General features: G+C 35.4%; 1 protein-coding gene across 1 annotated transcript in view; it reads left to right on the top strand.

Moving 5' to 3' along the window:
- LOC130228338 (teneurin-1-like) overlaps positions 1–15,208 on the top strand; it is a 51,279-nt gene that overhangs the window by 12,491 nt on the left and 23,580 nt on the right. Inside the window, 1 exon segment of the mRNA XM_056456777.1 lies at positions 12,107–12,279. Within this exon segment, the coding sequence (XP_056312752.1) occupies positions 12,107–12,279 (173 nt within the window).

Genomic DNA, 15,208 nt, shown 5'->3' with positions numbered 1-15,208 from the left:
CCCAAAGAACGACCTAACTCGCGGCTGAACTATCATAGTACGATGAAAAAGTATGATGTAGTGACGAGTGTTTCCCCAAAACTCGTAGTTTCTCTGTCGCTGATCCATTGCTTAAGCCACATAGTTATAACGTAAAACGCCATAGTGGTGGGTCTAAATGGGGTGGAGTAACAACTTCTTTAGAAGAACCCACATAATTTCTTTGTGGAATTATATTGTTTTCCACGCACATGCATTAAAAAAAATCCAATATTAGTTTCGGTAAAAAACATGCTCTCACTTTCCATATTATTTTAAATATAATACAAATAGTATTGAAAACATTACATATTCTATTCTAAAACATAAAATCACTTACAAGAGCTAACATGTATTGTAATCTCATATATAAAACATGTAAATAAATACATAACGAGGCTATTTATTAAGAAATTAAATTTTAAATGTATTTTTCATTAGGAACTGAAAAACATCCTACTTTAATAATATTAATAATGATGATGACGTTGATAAGGATTATTATTATTATTAAATAGGATTTTTTTTTTAAAGTTTACATTTACAGTTGGAGTGTATGCAAACCTCTGCAGAGATGTTCTAACCAACAGGCCCATGTCATATACAATACAGATACTTAATAAATAACCTACTGTAAATTAAAAGCATTTACGTATGCTTTGTTTTTTGTTTTCACAAGCTTTGGAGATGTAATATAATTTCCGCTTTTAAATAATAGGTCACTTATAGCTTTCGTTATGAGCCACAGCTGTATTCAAAATTACATTAGTGTTTTCAAAGTGCACTGTGAAAAGAGCACAATTGTAAACATAAAGATCACTAAAACTGAACTGTAAAAAAATACTATGAAAGCAAATTACACCTAAGAGATATGACTTTAATGCTTTTTTAAAAGTAATTCCAAGTTTAAATGTTAGAATGTTCTAAAAGATTAGGGCATAGGGGGGATAAGAGGGAATAGAACACAGCCAGGAAATATGCTTCTAACTACAGTTCTAGAGGTGTACAGTAGTTGCAAGCATACACGTTTGCAACGCAATTTGCGAGTGTTCGTTGGAATGATGGATTTGGGAAACGCCAAATTAACGAACTATGTTTGTAATGACGGAACTTGCGACGTTAGTTGGCTAACGATGGTTTTCGGAAAAGCACCCCTGTTCATGTTCAATAAAGCCTAGTAATAACCAAAAGCACTTTTGTTCACTGGATTACCAAAAAAGCTGCGATTTAGGTGGTAACACTTTACAATTGCTGGTCAACAAGGACGTTAGGTATCATGAACTAATGGTAAAAAAAATTTTGTTCCAAATAATTAAATATATTCTATGAAATGTTGAAATTAGTTAGTGTGATGTATGTGAAAATAAATAATAATCTACGATAATAAATGATGTAAAATGCTGCAAATGCTGAATGTTATTAGTTAACGTTAGCATTAATTAAAATAATAATAACCTTAACGTTAATGAAATAATTTAATTAACTAGTTAATTAAATAATGTTCGATTATTTACATTTATTATAAAGAACAGTTGCAAATAAGAATAAGAATAAAAACCGAAAGCTAAATTTTTGGGTTATAATATTTTACGTATATGCAATGTACCATAAACAAAACACAATAAACATAAAAATATATATTAGATTTGGTTCTATTTGGATGATAGAATTTTATAACTGGAAAAGTAAGTTAATGCACCATGTACCAGAAGCATCAAACATCACATTTTGTCAGCATTTATGCATTCAGGTTACTTAATTTACTTTATAACCTATGTTATACTTAAAAGTTTGACTTTCATTGTAGCATATTACCATCTGTTTGTCATTTCAAATGGGTTCATATGGATCTTTTTATCCTGACTAGATGCCTGTAGCTTATTCTGTAACCCTGTGGAAGCTCATTTAAATTATGTTGCATCGTTCTGTTCTGCACACAACACTGAAGGAATTAACGGAAACGGTGTGTTGACTTTGATCAGCTCCCTCTATCCAGAAGTAATATCTACTGAATATTTCAGAAACATACCTCAAAGCAGAATATGTGCCAACGTAGGCGTTGCAAACACGTCAACAACTGCCTTTGGTTCAGAGAAATTTCTCAGATCTGATCTGTGTGTGGAATAAATGACTTGAGATTAAAAAAACATATTTAAAAAGTTTTTTTTGTTTTTATCCTGCAGTGTTCACATCATAGCAAACTGCCTATCTGCACTTTGTCTTGGTGAAATATAGTTAGTTCATCTTCATTTAACCACTATCCAGAGTGACTTACTTTTTATTTTTGTTCTTTTTGTTGTTTGTTTGGAAGAATTAGGAGCATTAGCATCTTTGAATCAAGTGTTACATCAAAAGCCAGCTCATGATGTTTCTGGTCTACCTGACCCAAGGCCAGTTTTTAAACTTTTTATCAGCCTGGGAGAGTTTACTATTGTTCACACCTAGAGTTGGGCTGAAAAACTATATTATATCGATTCACACTAAAATCTATGTCGATAACAATGATAAGTTCTGGACTTTTTTACTGTATATTGATCTAAGAGCCAATCACACAACAGAAATGTGCAACAATGGTTATCTACAAGTCTGTTGATATTAGAGATGCAGCAAATTTTTGAAAGACGCCAAAAATTATTGGCCACTGAAAATAGGTTATGCTATGGACCCTCTATTTTTTGTGGCTTCAGTCATTGTTGGAGACTCTTTGAAATCTGGAAGCATTAACAACTGATATTGAAATATATATCGCTATTGTTCAATATGGAAAAGAATTGCCATATCACCCAACCCTATTCATACACTTTAAAAATATCATAATGCTGTTTATTAGAGTATATCAGTTCACAATAGTTATGTAGCATTCATTAAAGTCTGTGTGAAATCAAAATTGACAATGTTTATTTTACAAGCGCACATTGTTAACCGTTAGGTGAATAATTCATTCAACTTAATCCACAGGAAAAAAGTTTGTTTTGTTTGTTTTCAATATCTGAATATTTCCTTTCCAAAATTCTTAACCACGCTCCCCTTACAATTCATTTGCTATGAGGGAATGATGTGCAAAAAGAAAGCCTTGCCAATATTCCATATAAAACGGAAGTACATAAAACATATCGAAATTAAAGTCTCAGCAACGTCCAGTTCACTCAAACTTCAAGTTGTAAATTCTATAATACATAAAATATAATACACGTTACTTTAGTATAATCCAAAAACACTATAGTATTTACTATGAAGTACTATTTTGTTATGTAATTCCAATTGCTTTCTGAGGTTAAAAACTGATTAAAAACCACCCTGCAAATTGTAAATAACAATGTTTAAAACCCCGGTCAGATCACATGATTTTTATTGTCGTTTACGAAAGTCACTGTCAGATTTTTTTTCTTAATAAAATCTTGACTTGTCGTGGGTAACAAATGTTCCAGACTACACGTTCCTTCACGATCAGTCATCCTGTAACATCTACGACTAGCATTATTTTCCAAAGCAGTCACAAGTGTTGCTATAACAATGTTTCTTATCTTATTTATTTAATGTTTTTTATCTTATGTCAATCTCAATAAACACTGATGCTTGCAGACAACTAATAACTCGTTGTGAAGAAGGAGAAAAAAATTAAACATGCTGGACAGGCATGGTATTGGTTTTCGTGAACTATGCCACATTACACGAGAAGAAGTTATTGAATCTTGTGTCATGACGTCCAATTGTCATTTATGAATCCCCTTGACACCCTACGTCAAGGAAATAGTGTCACAATCGTAACAAAATCGTGTGATCTGACCATGGCTTTATACTCTAAATTGTTGTGTATGTAATAAAACAACACAAATGAGGCAAAAATAAGATAACAATTTAAAAACTTTTTTAACCTCCTCCTCGTATGCAGTATACAATTTTTGGAAAGAGTAATCTAAATATACATGTTATTTATAAAAGTTATGCATGGTACACAATACAGTTTTTAATAAGGAGTAAACTGGCAGAATACCCTCTTTTTTAAAAACTAGTATACAATCTAGTATTCCATTCACAATTCAATTAAGTTACCGTAACAAATTTAAGCAGTTTGAACATAAAACAATTAAGTTGTCCCAAAAGTAATCTCAGGAATTGTGTTGTTTCAACTCATTTTAAATGTGTAGCAGCTAAATCAATTCTTTTGAGTGCACTTGCAGTATTTATACTACTAAATGGGTTAGAATAGTGCATAAGTATGTGATTTGGGACGCACCTAGAGCTCTATTTTTAAAAACTACCAAGCTTCTTTTTTCTCCTCCTCCTCTGAAAGATGCTGCTTTCTGTTTATGAGAACAAAGTTAATAGTTGTGGAACTCCAGCAAGGCTATTTTATTCATATATGAAGTGATAATTTTCTAGAGATGATGATTCCAGTGTATTTTTCAATGAATCCGATATGTTATGCTCGCAATACTAACGTTAGCTGCTTGTTGATGGATAATAATGTCTACAGCAGTGCAAACACACCAGCTTGCGGCCTACATTTAAGATTTCTCTGCTTTTCTCTGCTTCTCAGATGCTGGAGTCGAAAGTGTTTAGCGTCCTCGTTAGAGCGCCCGCCTCTTATGCCAAGTTGTCAAATGCAGGGGTTACTTAAAAGTACTATTTTAGCAGAATTATTTGTGTCCCCTTCAAAAATCGCTCTTGAGAAACTTTATATTGCCTCTTTGAGCATCGGCCGCTATCACCATGGAGAGTACTACATTTTTCCTCTCGGTGGGGCAACTGGTGGCACCCTAGATGACTGCCTATGCCTAGATACTGTACTGAACTGACCAGTCTGTAAACAGGAAAAATTGCATGAATACAATCTCAGGCATCATTAGGCAACTAATCAACATTCAAAGTTACAGCACACTAGGCTTGAGGCTTGAAAATATTCTACGGTAAAAAAGACTTCAATTTGGCTCATTGGTCGCCAGGTCATTTTGAGTTTAATACTCCAACTTTAGACATTTCCTAAAGATGCCGAGGGGAAGTGAATCTCTGCCTGATGATTTGATTTCAAAAAGCGAGAGGCTGCTCAATATGCAAGCGTTAGTGTCTTGATGCAAGTGTCTGGCAAGCCAGTGATGCGAGACAGTGGTGTTGGAATGATCGATTCAAGCGTTCAGATGCAGCTATGATCCCTCAGAATGCTGTCTAGGTGGGAAGGCAGCTCATTAAGTTTTGACACATAGCCATATTAGTTGTGCTTGCTAAGGTGAGCATCACTATGAATGTTGGCTCTGATTTCTCCCAAAAAAAAAACTTTCAAGTACAGAGCCAGCACCTTGAACAGACAAGCACCTCACATTTGCTTCAGATGATAGTTTTAGAATAAGATTACAAAAGAGTTTAAATGAGAATCCGGTGACATAAACCTTGTGGATTATATGCTTATGCTGGCACTGGCAATCCATTTAGTCCCTTTTCAGTTCAGGTTTATTTGTATAGCGCTTTCTGCAGCACACATTGTTTCAAAGCAGCTTTACAGAAGATAGAAAAATAAAGAAGATAAAAGGAGAGGAAAAATGGTGGCTTACAACCCCGCAGTGAGCGAGGGAACCAAAGAAATCAACATTCAGAACCTATAATTGATCTAATTTTTCCAAGATGATTTTTTCAATTACTTTCTCTACCATTTGGAGTCACGTGACCCTGCTCTGTTAAAGGCTGAGGCTGATATATACTCCTGCAGCCACATCTGATCTATGGTCAAGTAGGACGATGGACCCATTCTTGAGCCTTACTTTGCACTAAATTGATAATGATTGGAAGCTCCACCAGAGATGCCTTGAGACGGCACATTTTCCATTACATTAAAATTATTATTTACATTTAAATATTTGTTTAAAATATTATTTACAGGATATTTTATTTAGAAAAGATGCTGTTTTTTTTATAGTTTTAATATGAAAAAACATTGAAAATAATTAAATTTGTTTCCAAAAGTGCAAGTTATTATTTTGCACTATTTTATAAGGAAAAAAGTGACTTGGTTTTAGGCAATGTGTGTTTTGATTTCAGGTGATCAACGTTGATGTTCAATAAATAATCATAGATAGTGTGTGTTTCCTTTAATTATTTAAAATCAAGTAATGCAACCTTCATTCAAACATCTCTCACTTGTAATATGTGAGCATATTTACTGTACAAACCTTGTCAGGGCACTATGAGCGCGAAAAATAAACTAAAATAAGCATTTATAAATCGGAATTGAGTTAAAATGTTTAATTAATCGAGATTTTTATTTTAAGCAAAATTGCCCAGCCCTAACTAGCACACCTTGGTATTCGTTAGGTGAATGATTCATTCACACAAGTTTGGCAAGCCAGTGATGCGAGACAGTGGTGTTGGAATGGTCGATTCAAGCGTTCAGATGCAGCTATGATCCCTCAGAATGCTGTCTAGGTGGGAAGGCAGCTCATTAAGTTTTGACACATAGCCATATTAGTTGTGCTTGCTAAGGTGAGCATCACGATTAATGTTGGCTCTGATTTCCCCCCCCCCCAAAAAAAACCTTTTTAAGTACAGAGCCAGCACCTTGAACAGACAAGCACCTCGCATTTGCTTCAGACGATAGTTTTATGGTTTATAGTTTATGAGGGGTACAGTACGATACGGTTCGGTTTGGTACGCTTTTATGGCCGTTTCCACTGTCAAAAGGCGTACCGAACCGAACCATACCATACCATACCGTACCATTTTTTCAGCACCCTTTCGAAAGGGTACCAAACAAGAGAAAGGGTACCAAAAGGCGGAGCTAGATGCGCAGCTGAACGATATTGGTTTACAGAGGTACGTCATTCGCTTGCGCAACAAGCCAGAATGAAAACAAAAACCCGCCATGTTTAAAATAAACAGCGAGAGATTACAACGGAATTAAATATACATATAATAACGAGCCATGGTCGATCCGGGCTCAAACAAATCTTGTCGTCGTCTTGATGAACAGCCACAAAGCCATGGAGTAGAGCAGAATCTACCCTGTGCCTCGTAGTTTTTGAATAAGAATACAAAAGAGTTTTAATGAGAATCCGATGACATAAACCTTGTGGATTATATGCTTATGCTGCACTGGCAATCCATTTAGTCCCTTTTCCGTTCAGGTTTATTTGTATAGCGCTTTCTGCAGTACACATTGTTTCAAAGCAGCTTTACAGAAAATAGAAAAATAAAGAAGATAAAAGGAGAGGGAAAATGGTGGCTTACAACCCCCCAGTGAGCGAGGGAACCAAAGAAACGCTCCCTAAGATGTTTAAGTAGATGAAGAAGAAACGTGCGTTTCAGACAGACTCCACTTTTTGAGGAGAGCAGAACACAGTTGTCGTTGTCTCTTGATCTGAACCGCGGGCCTTTGAATGCTCAGGAGCTTCATCTAACGAAAAGCTTTTATTCCTTTACAGCAGTGTGGGTGGCCAGACACAAGTGTATGAAATAAATTGGCAGTGACATTGATTGGACATAAATAAAACAGGGACAGAGCAGATGAAGAAGTTTGAGTTGTTTAGTTCTAAATGCCGCTCCAGAAATTTTAATGAGATAGAGAAATGAAACATGTCATAAGTACTTCACCTCCTCATTATATCACATGACTTACCAGCAAGGATCTGCCACACAGATTCAAATGTCAAGTCATCTGTTCCTCTCTGGTGCATCAGCAGATTCCAGCATTCACCTTTATAATGTCTCTCACACCCACACATTTGCTTTCTGTCACTTTCGTACTGACTAATTATATTTTTATCCTGCAACCTTTTTCTAATTGTCATTTAGCCGTTTGGTGTATTTAATAAGCTGTTATGCAAGTATTTAGTTCTTCTTTAAAATGCAGACACAGTGAAAAGTCCATCAAAGGAAGCTATGCTTGGATAAAACTGTGTCCTGTGTGCTTGGCACAGTGTTCATGAGTTCACTAATCCCTGCGTATAATGAAGGTAAACAGATTTGGCTTGCTGTCAAAGACGGGACTGCAGCTTGAGACTTGACTAAAGCTCTTAATAACCTCTGGACTACTTAATAATGAAGTTAGTAATGAACAGAAAGCAGAGGTAGAGTTCGGGATGTTGGAGAATTGTCACAGGAGCCAAATAATCAGCTGTTTATGCACTTTTGCATTATGATTGACAGGATAAGATGAAGAACATAAAGCTCATCTCACACCTCCATTAGAACTGCATTTAACCCTTGTGCACTGCTCAAATATATTAGCCTTTCATTAGGTTAGGGATGAAAACATCCACTGAGTTAAACTGCTGTAAAAATGCATCAGATAAATATTTTTTGCAGAAATCTGTTAATCAGTCTTAGTCCTGATCAAAACTACTAAATGTTTATAAAAATTGCAGGATTTTAACTCTTTGATTGCCAAGAAAAACACACACAAAATGACGTATTTTCAATACAAAAAGTAGTTGTGGACTGGATTTTTTTTCACCTTTTATTTGCTGAAATAACACACACAAAATGACGTATTTTCAACATAAAAAGTAGTTGTGGACTGGATTTTTTTTCACCTTTTATCACAATCTTGGACATGTGAAAGATTAGTAACAACATTGGCTTTGATGCGTTGTTAGATTTTCATTTTTTCTCCATAATTTACTGTTGGTGGCTGTTTTTGTCCCATTGACTTCCATTATAAGCACATTTGATGGTGCATAAATACACAGTCTTTGTTTTAGTGTACTCCATGTAGTTCTGAGGGCTGAGATGCATATTTTGATTTACTTAGACGTATCAAGGTAAGTGCGTAAAAGGTCACTCTTACACACTCAGACACACATATACTGTACATACACTTTAATTTGCTGTCATGCTTCATATAAAATCCAGCAGCTAAACTTTTTTTTGCACAGGCCTATCTTAATGGTTAATGACACCAACTCATGATCAACTGTAATAATGACAAATGTTACCTCTTCCAAGGAAACAAGGAAAACCACCAACAATCAAAAATGCATGATTAAAAGGTGTCATGGTTTTGTAATCAAAAGAATGTGGTTATAATGGAAGTCAAAGGGGCAAAAACGGCCAACAACAGTAAATTGGGAAGAAAAAAATGTATTAATCCAAAACAATGCATTAAGAAGGCATTAAAATACATAAATAGGAAAAAAACTTTCAAAAAATACATCCCTTTGAGTTTTTTCCCCAAATCAGTGATGTCATTTACAAATTTGGCAATTAAAGAGTTAAAATCATGTAACTTCTCTAAACAATTTAGTAGTTTTGATCAGGAATGAGATTGATTAAAAGATTTATGCAAAAAAATGAAATTTAAAATTGAAAAATATTTATCTGATGCCTTTTTACAGCAGTTTAATACAGTGGTTTCATCCCTAACATAGCAAAAGGGTGGTAACTTTACTGAGAATGTATTGTTGAGTTTTTTTTTTGTTTGTTTGCTTGTTTGTTTTTTTTAAATCAAAGTATTTTCTCAAAATATGTGTCAAAATAAGATTTGTCACCAAAAATCATTCTGCTACATGAAACAGAAAAAATTATGGCCGAATCAAGACTCAAAATCACCCTAGATTGGAAGAAAACATCCCCAACAGCACAGTTAAAGGGATTGAATGAGCAATCAATAACTTTAACACCTTAAAAACATCAACATTTTTTTATTTAGATTTTAGCAATGTCATCACCAATGAATAATAAAGAAAACTAAACAATATATATATAAATGAATTCATGTACATATACACACTGTAGACATGTCCAAAAGGGACTTTTGCACAATATTTGCTTTTCATGACTCAACCCGTTTAATTAAAGTATCAAAACATGACGGTCATGTAATATTGACAAGAGGAAAGAGAAAACTGGGTTAAGGCAAAAACTAAAGCTTCACTGAATATTGTTATTTTACTATGCAAAAAAGACTCTGAAAAAAAAAGCCCACAGGAAATAAAGTATTTATTGACTACAAAATAATCTGTTATAAATATTTCATTGGTTCTCCCTTGTATTTGATCAGCAGCCATTATTCAGGAAACTTCTCAGTAACTCTGTTTACTTGCATTATTACAAATGAAAGAATCAGGCTGTTCATGGGGTCTTAAAACGAAATTTTAGGCCTTAAAATGTCTTAAATTCACTGAAATATTGTGTTGTGTCTTAAATCATTTTAAACAGGTCTTAATTTTCCTCTGTCCAAGTTAAACTATAGGCATGGGCTGGTATAAAATTCTCACGGTATGATAACCTTAAAAATAAAAATATCATGGTTTCACGGTATTGTGATTTACTGCTCTAAAATATGTTCTGTTTAAATGCCTGGGTAGAAAACTAAAACTTTTTTCCCCTTTGAACACAATATTTTATTTTGAGAAATATTTCAAATATTTTGGAACCGTAAACATCACAGGCTAAGTAATTAAAATAAAGCATAGACTTCTGCTCTTTTTATTAGTTTCAAAAACACAGATTTCTTTACAATTTAAAACGGCATCTTTGGATATTTTTTTATTGTTTTTTTTTTTTAAACGGCATCTTTGGATATTTTTCTAATTAAATTCCCTAATTTCTCAGGGAAAGAAAATTAAAAACAATTACACAGTTCCTCGTGATAATAACAAAACAATATATCCCTTTATGTTATCTTCTAATCAAACTCTTTATAAAAGTAGAGTAGACATAATGTTTATAAATAAGTATGAAACTTAAGGATTTATAACAGAAACGCATTAGAATGAATAGAAGTTATACTCTAAAAGCCAACAAATAAATATTTTTTGATTATTTATGTAATTGTCTCCACAATACATATATTTTTAAGAATGTTAAACTTGTCATTTAAAAAAAGAATGAAATATTATGTTAAAAATGTGTATATAACTAGAGTTTTCTTGTTTTGACATATTAAAGTATGTAGCTAAGAAATATTTGCATTTGATTTTTGTTTAGTGTTTAGTCCTGTAAGTCTAAAATTTCATTCATAATGGTCTTAAAGGGGTCTTAAGAAGTCTTAAATTTGACTTGATGAAACCTGCAAAATGGGACAATGGGACAATGAGACAATAACCAGTTTCAAGGTATACCACGGTTTGGAAAAGTCAAGGTTTTAAAACCGCCAAAGTTTTCTGTAATACCATCAAAACAACAACATCTACCAATCTCAACATCAAAAGCTACTGCTCCAAATATTTTAAATGTTTCTCAAAGGAGAAGGAGGCCCGTGATACCGTGAGATACCGTGATACTGTGAAACCGTGATATTTTATCCTAGGTTATCACACCATCAGAATCTTATACCGGCCCATGCCTAGCAGAGACCCTGAACAATTGAAATGTAGGGCACATGCAAAACATTCACACTCTTTAAACACACCTGGAAATATCTGGAATCTGATCTATGCCTCTATGGTTGTTAAATTGTTAAGAGTGTTAAACCTGTCAACAACAAAACTCTGGAATTAATAGAGATTAATTAACACATAAGCACCATGTCGCATCTGGTTATGGCTACTGCACTTTCACAGTTGTCAAGAACAAGCTGAATGGATCCTTTATTCTTAAGGAGCAGACGCTGATCTTCCAGTTTGTGTATCTTTAACAACATCTTTCTGAAGGATTGAAACTTCAGGAAAGTGTGACTGAAGTTTATTTTAACAAGCTCCATGATCATTTCAGTTCCACCTTCACAGTTCAGCAGATTTCAGAGGATTGTTTTATGATCCTGTCACTATGTAATTCAGTCTTTGCAAAGAGGTCGTTATTGAACAATGCAGCAGCGCAAACTATATAGGACCCAACAGCAAACCCAGGCTGCATGCAAGTCAAGCAAAGCCTTGTTTCTCATTTCACATGCGAATGAGGCGTTTACATGGAGGTCTTAAAGGCACGGCAGCAAAAAACAGCCTGTTTACTGCTGTTGTAAGGGTCAGGAAGAGGATGGAAAATTGTCGCGAAGAAGCTAAATTATGGCACACAAAGCCTTGGCCGCCGTTTCAGATGGCATCTGGGAAAAATAAAATGATAAAAAATGCGTGATATGACCCCTTTAAACTCGCTTACATACACATGCATTTACACTCACTCATTTAAAGTTTAATACATCTCTGTCTCTCTCGCACAGGTATAACTCTGACGGACACCTCATCAATGTGACCTTGCCGACTGGAGAGGTCAGCAGTTTCCATGGAAACATGGAGAAAGCTGTCAGAGTGGAAGCCACTGCCTCGAACAGAGAAAACTTTATTATAATTACAAACCACACTGCGGATAACACCATGTACACACTTCGACAAGGTGAGAGAGTGTATGTGTGTGTGAATCTGTAGATCATTTCTTGCAAATACTCCAGTCCCAAAATATATTTGAACAATTCAGCCACATTTATAGGATCTCGTGAAATTAAAGTAAAAAGTGTTAGACGTTAGTTTCAGTCTGTCAGTTTTAAAGATATCTATTAGCTAGTGGGATCCAAAACAGTGACAACATTTGCGTTTAGAAAATATAAATAAACATCCAACGTTTGCAGTTTGTCACTTTCACCTAAATAGATCAACGATTTTTTTTCACACTCACCTCATACTTTAGTTTCTCAGCAAATCTTGACCAATCAAACGCTCTCTGACATGTCCTGCCCTCTTCAAGACGCTTCTTATTTAATATGCTGGAGCTCAACTACTTTCACTGACAGGGCTGTAATAAAAACGAAATGCTATTGCCTGTGTATCAATTTATCAGTATCAATTTACTAGTGGTTAGAGTATCCAAAGGCTAGTGTGGTCTAAAACAAAATTCTCTTTAAGAAGATTTAGAGGCCGATCACACTGAACGCACATTTAGGTTCCAAAAACGCGAGGCGCACCGTAATGTTGACAAAAAAAAGAAGTGCGTTGTGCTTTTTATGTGGCAAGGCAACAACTGAATCTGCTGTTTATTGTGAGCGTGTGTTGCTGCTGATTTTGATTGTAATTGTAATATTTAATAATATTGTGAAATTCAGGATTTGTGAAGTCATACAGCTCTGAATAACTCAAAACAGCAACCACAAGTCTCTCCATCTTCAAAAGCCTCCATAGTTGTCTTGACAACTCAATCAGTGCTGTCACCTCATCGGAAACCCCGCCTCTGCTTTCATTTGATTGGAGAATAAAAGACATGACTGATGTAATGTGCTTTTTCCGCTCAGAGTTGACTTTGGGCGCATGGCACACGCAACGGCAAAAATGAGAGGCGCAGCGCGTGGTCAAAACCATAGGCTGTAAAATATATGAACGTAGTATCCGTGACGTCACCCATAGGTTTCTGAAGAGCGCAAAAGATGCTACACATAGGCGTGGCCAAACAACTCAATTTTGTTCCCGCGTCATCGCACTGACCGGGGGATACCAAACAAGGGCAAAGAGGCGGAGCATGAGCGGAGCTACAGACGCCTGCTAGCATTTTGCTTAGACAGGTTTTTCTTTGGGAGAAATGCTGTATACTATATGAGTAAAGTGTTAAGAAAGTTGTAGTACATTGAGCCACTAAGCATTGTTTTTATGACATTTTTCTACAGGAGGAAAACGCGATTTACTTTCAGACACTTCAAATATAGTCTGTGTTAGTAAATGCAAGGCTATTAATGAAATCCAGGCATAAAACTGTATGACAACGCTTCAGATGACTGTTCTATAGCCTACTAAAGTTAAACAAGCTGTCAGATTCTGGAGTGCATTCAAGTTCTAAAGAAAAATTATAAATGATTATTGATCATAAATAAAACAAATACATTTATAGAGATGGTAAAAGTAGATAATTTCACTCACCTGGGAAATGGAGGCCACGTAAATGGTTTGTGAGCACAATTAAGTGCACACAGCATGCCGTATCATCTGATAATTGTAAGAAATAATTCCAAAAAGCAGCTGACTGTGTAAAGCTGCATAAAACAAAATAAAAATACGATGTATATGCTGAGTTCAGCAGCTAACCAGCCGGAATCAGCTAAGGTGACATGACAGCGACCAGCAAGACCTAGCTGTCACTCAAGTGCCACGCTCTTAATTATGCATGATTAATATAACCTAATATAAAGGAAACGAATGAGTTATAAAAAAACAATCACCTTTCTCACAGTTGTCATGAAGGGTAATATTAGCGATATGAACCAAAATTGTTCTTTGTACCAGGCTGTAAACACCTTTTTTTATGCTGTAAAGTTGGCCATGGTGACGCGGTGGCACAGTAGGTAGTGCTGTCGCCTCACAGCAAGAAGGCCGCCAGTTCGAGCTTCAGCCGGGTCAAAGACATGTGGTACAAGTGAATTGGGTAGGCTAAATTGTCTGTAGTGTATGAGTGTATATGGATGTTTCCCAGAGATGGGTTGCAGCTGGAGGGGCATCCGCTGCGTAAAACATGTGCTGGATAAATTGGCGGTTCATTCCACTGTGGCGACCCCAGATTAATAAAGGGACTAAGCCGAAAAGAAATTGAATGAATGAATGAAGGTGGCCATTTTAACAGTGGGCTCAATAAAAATTTGCTCAATTATGAAGCCAGCACTAGCGGAATTTCGATGAATTGCAGTTTCAGTTATTTCAGTATTTGCTTCATGAGGGGGAGCAGGAGGTTTCTGCTTGGTCAAAACACGAAGCGCGCAGGTCGCATAAGCAGCGTGCAAAACACTTGTGGCCGTTAGACAAATTGTTTAAAAAAGGTGCCTCTAACCGCAAAATGCGCAGTCGGTGTGATCGACCCCTTAAGCATTCAAACATGTACTGTAGTCTCTCATATCTGCCAATAAGGATACATTTTTTTATTATAGAGCACTTCAGCTTCTAACTAGATCTTCTGACCAATCAGATGCTCTCTTGTATCTGAATGGTCTCGTCCTATTTACATGTTACCAAATGTTCACACCAAGGATTTGGCTAAACGCTTGCATAAACACTATTAGAGAATAATAAACAGTCGCTGACACATTGTTGAGTGTTGATCTGAAAACCTCTATGTTTAATAGTCATAACAATGTAGAGATGAATCCCAATAAGCTTAGATGCTAAAATGTACATGTTGTTGGTCAGACACTGTGGTGGTTATTTAATATTTAGCAAGCTGTCTATTTGTAAAGTATTTTGATTTCTGTCAATCATACAATATATAAAAAATCAAGAAACTTGGATCGATATGATTCCGCTGTGGATGCTATCTTTTGGTCAGATGCCAAATTAATCCTGTATGTGAACTC

This window comes from Danio aesculapii, chromosome 5 (genome assembly GCF_903798145.1).
Source record: "Danio aesculapii chromosome 5, fDanAes4.1, whole genome shotgun sequence".
NCBI lineage: Eukaryota > Metazoa > Chordata > Actinopteri > Cypriniformes > Danionidae > Danio > Danio aesculapii.
This window is presented reverse-complemented; position numbering and strand designations above follow the sequence as displayed.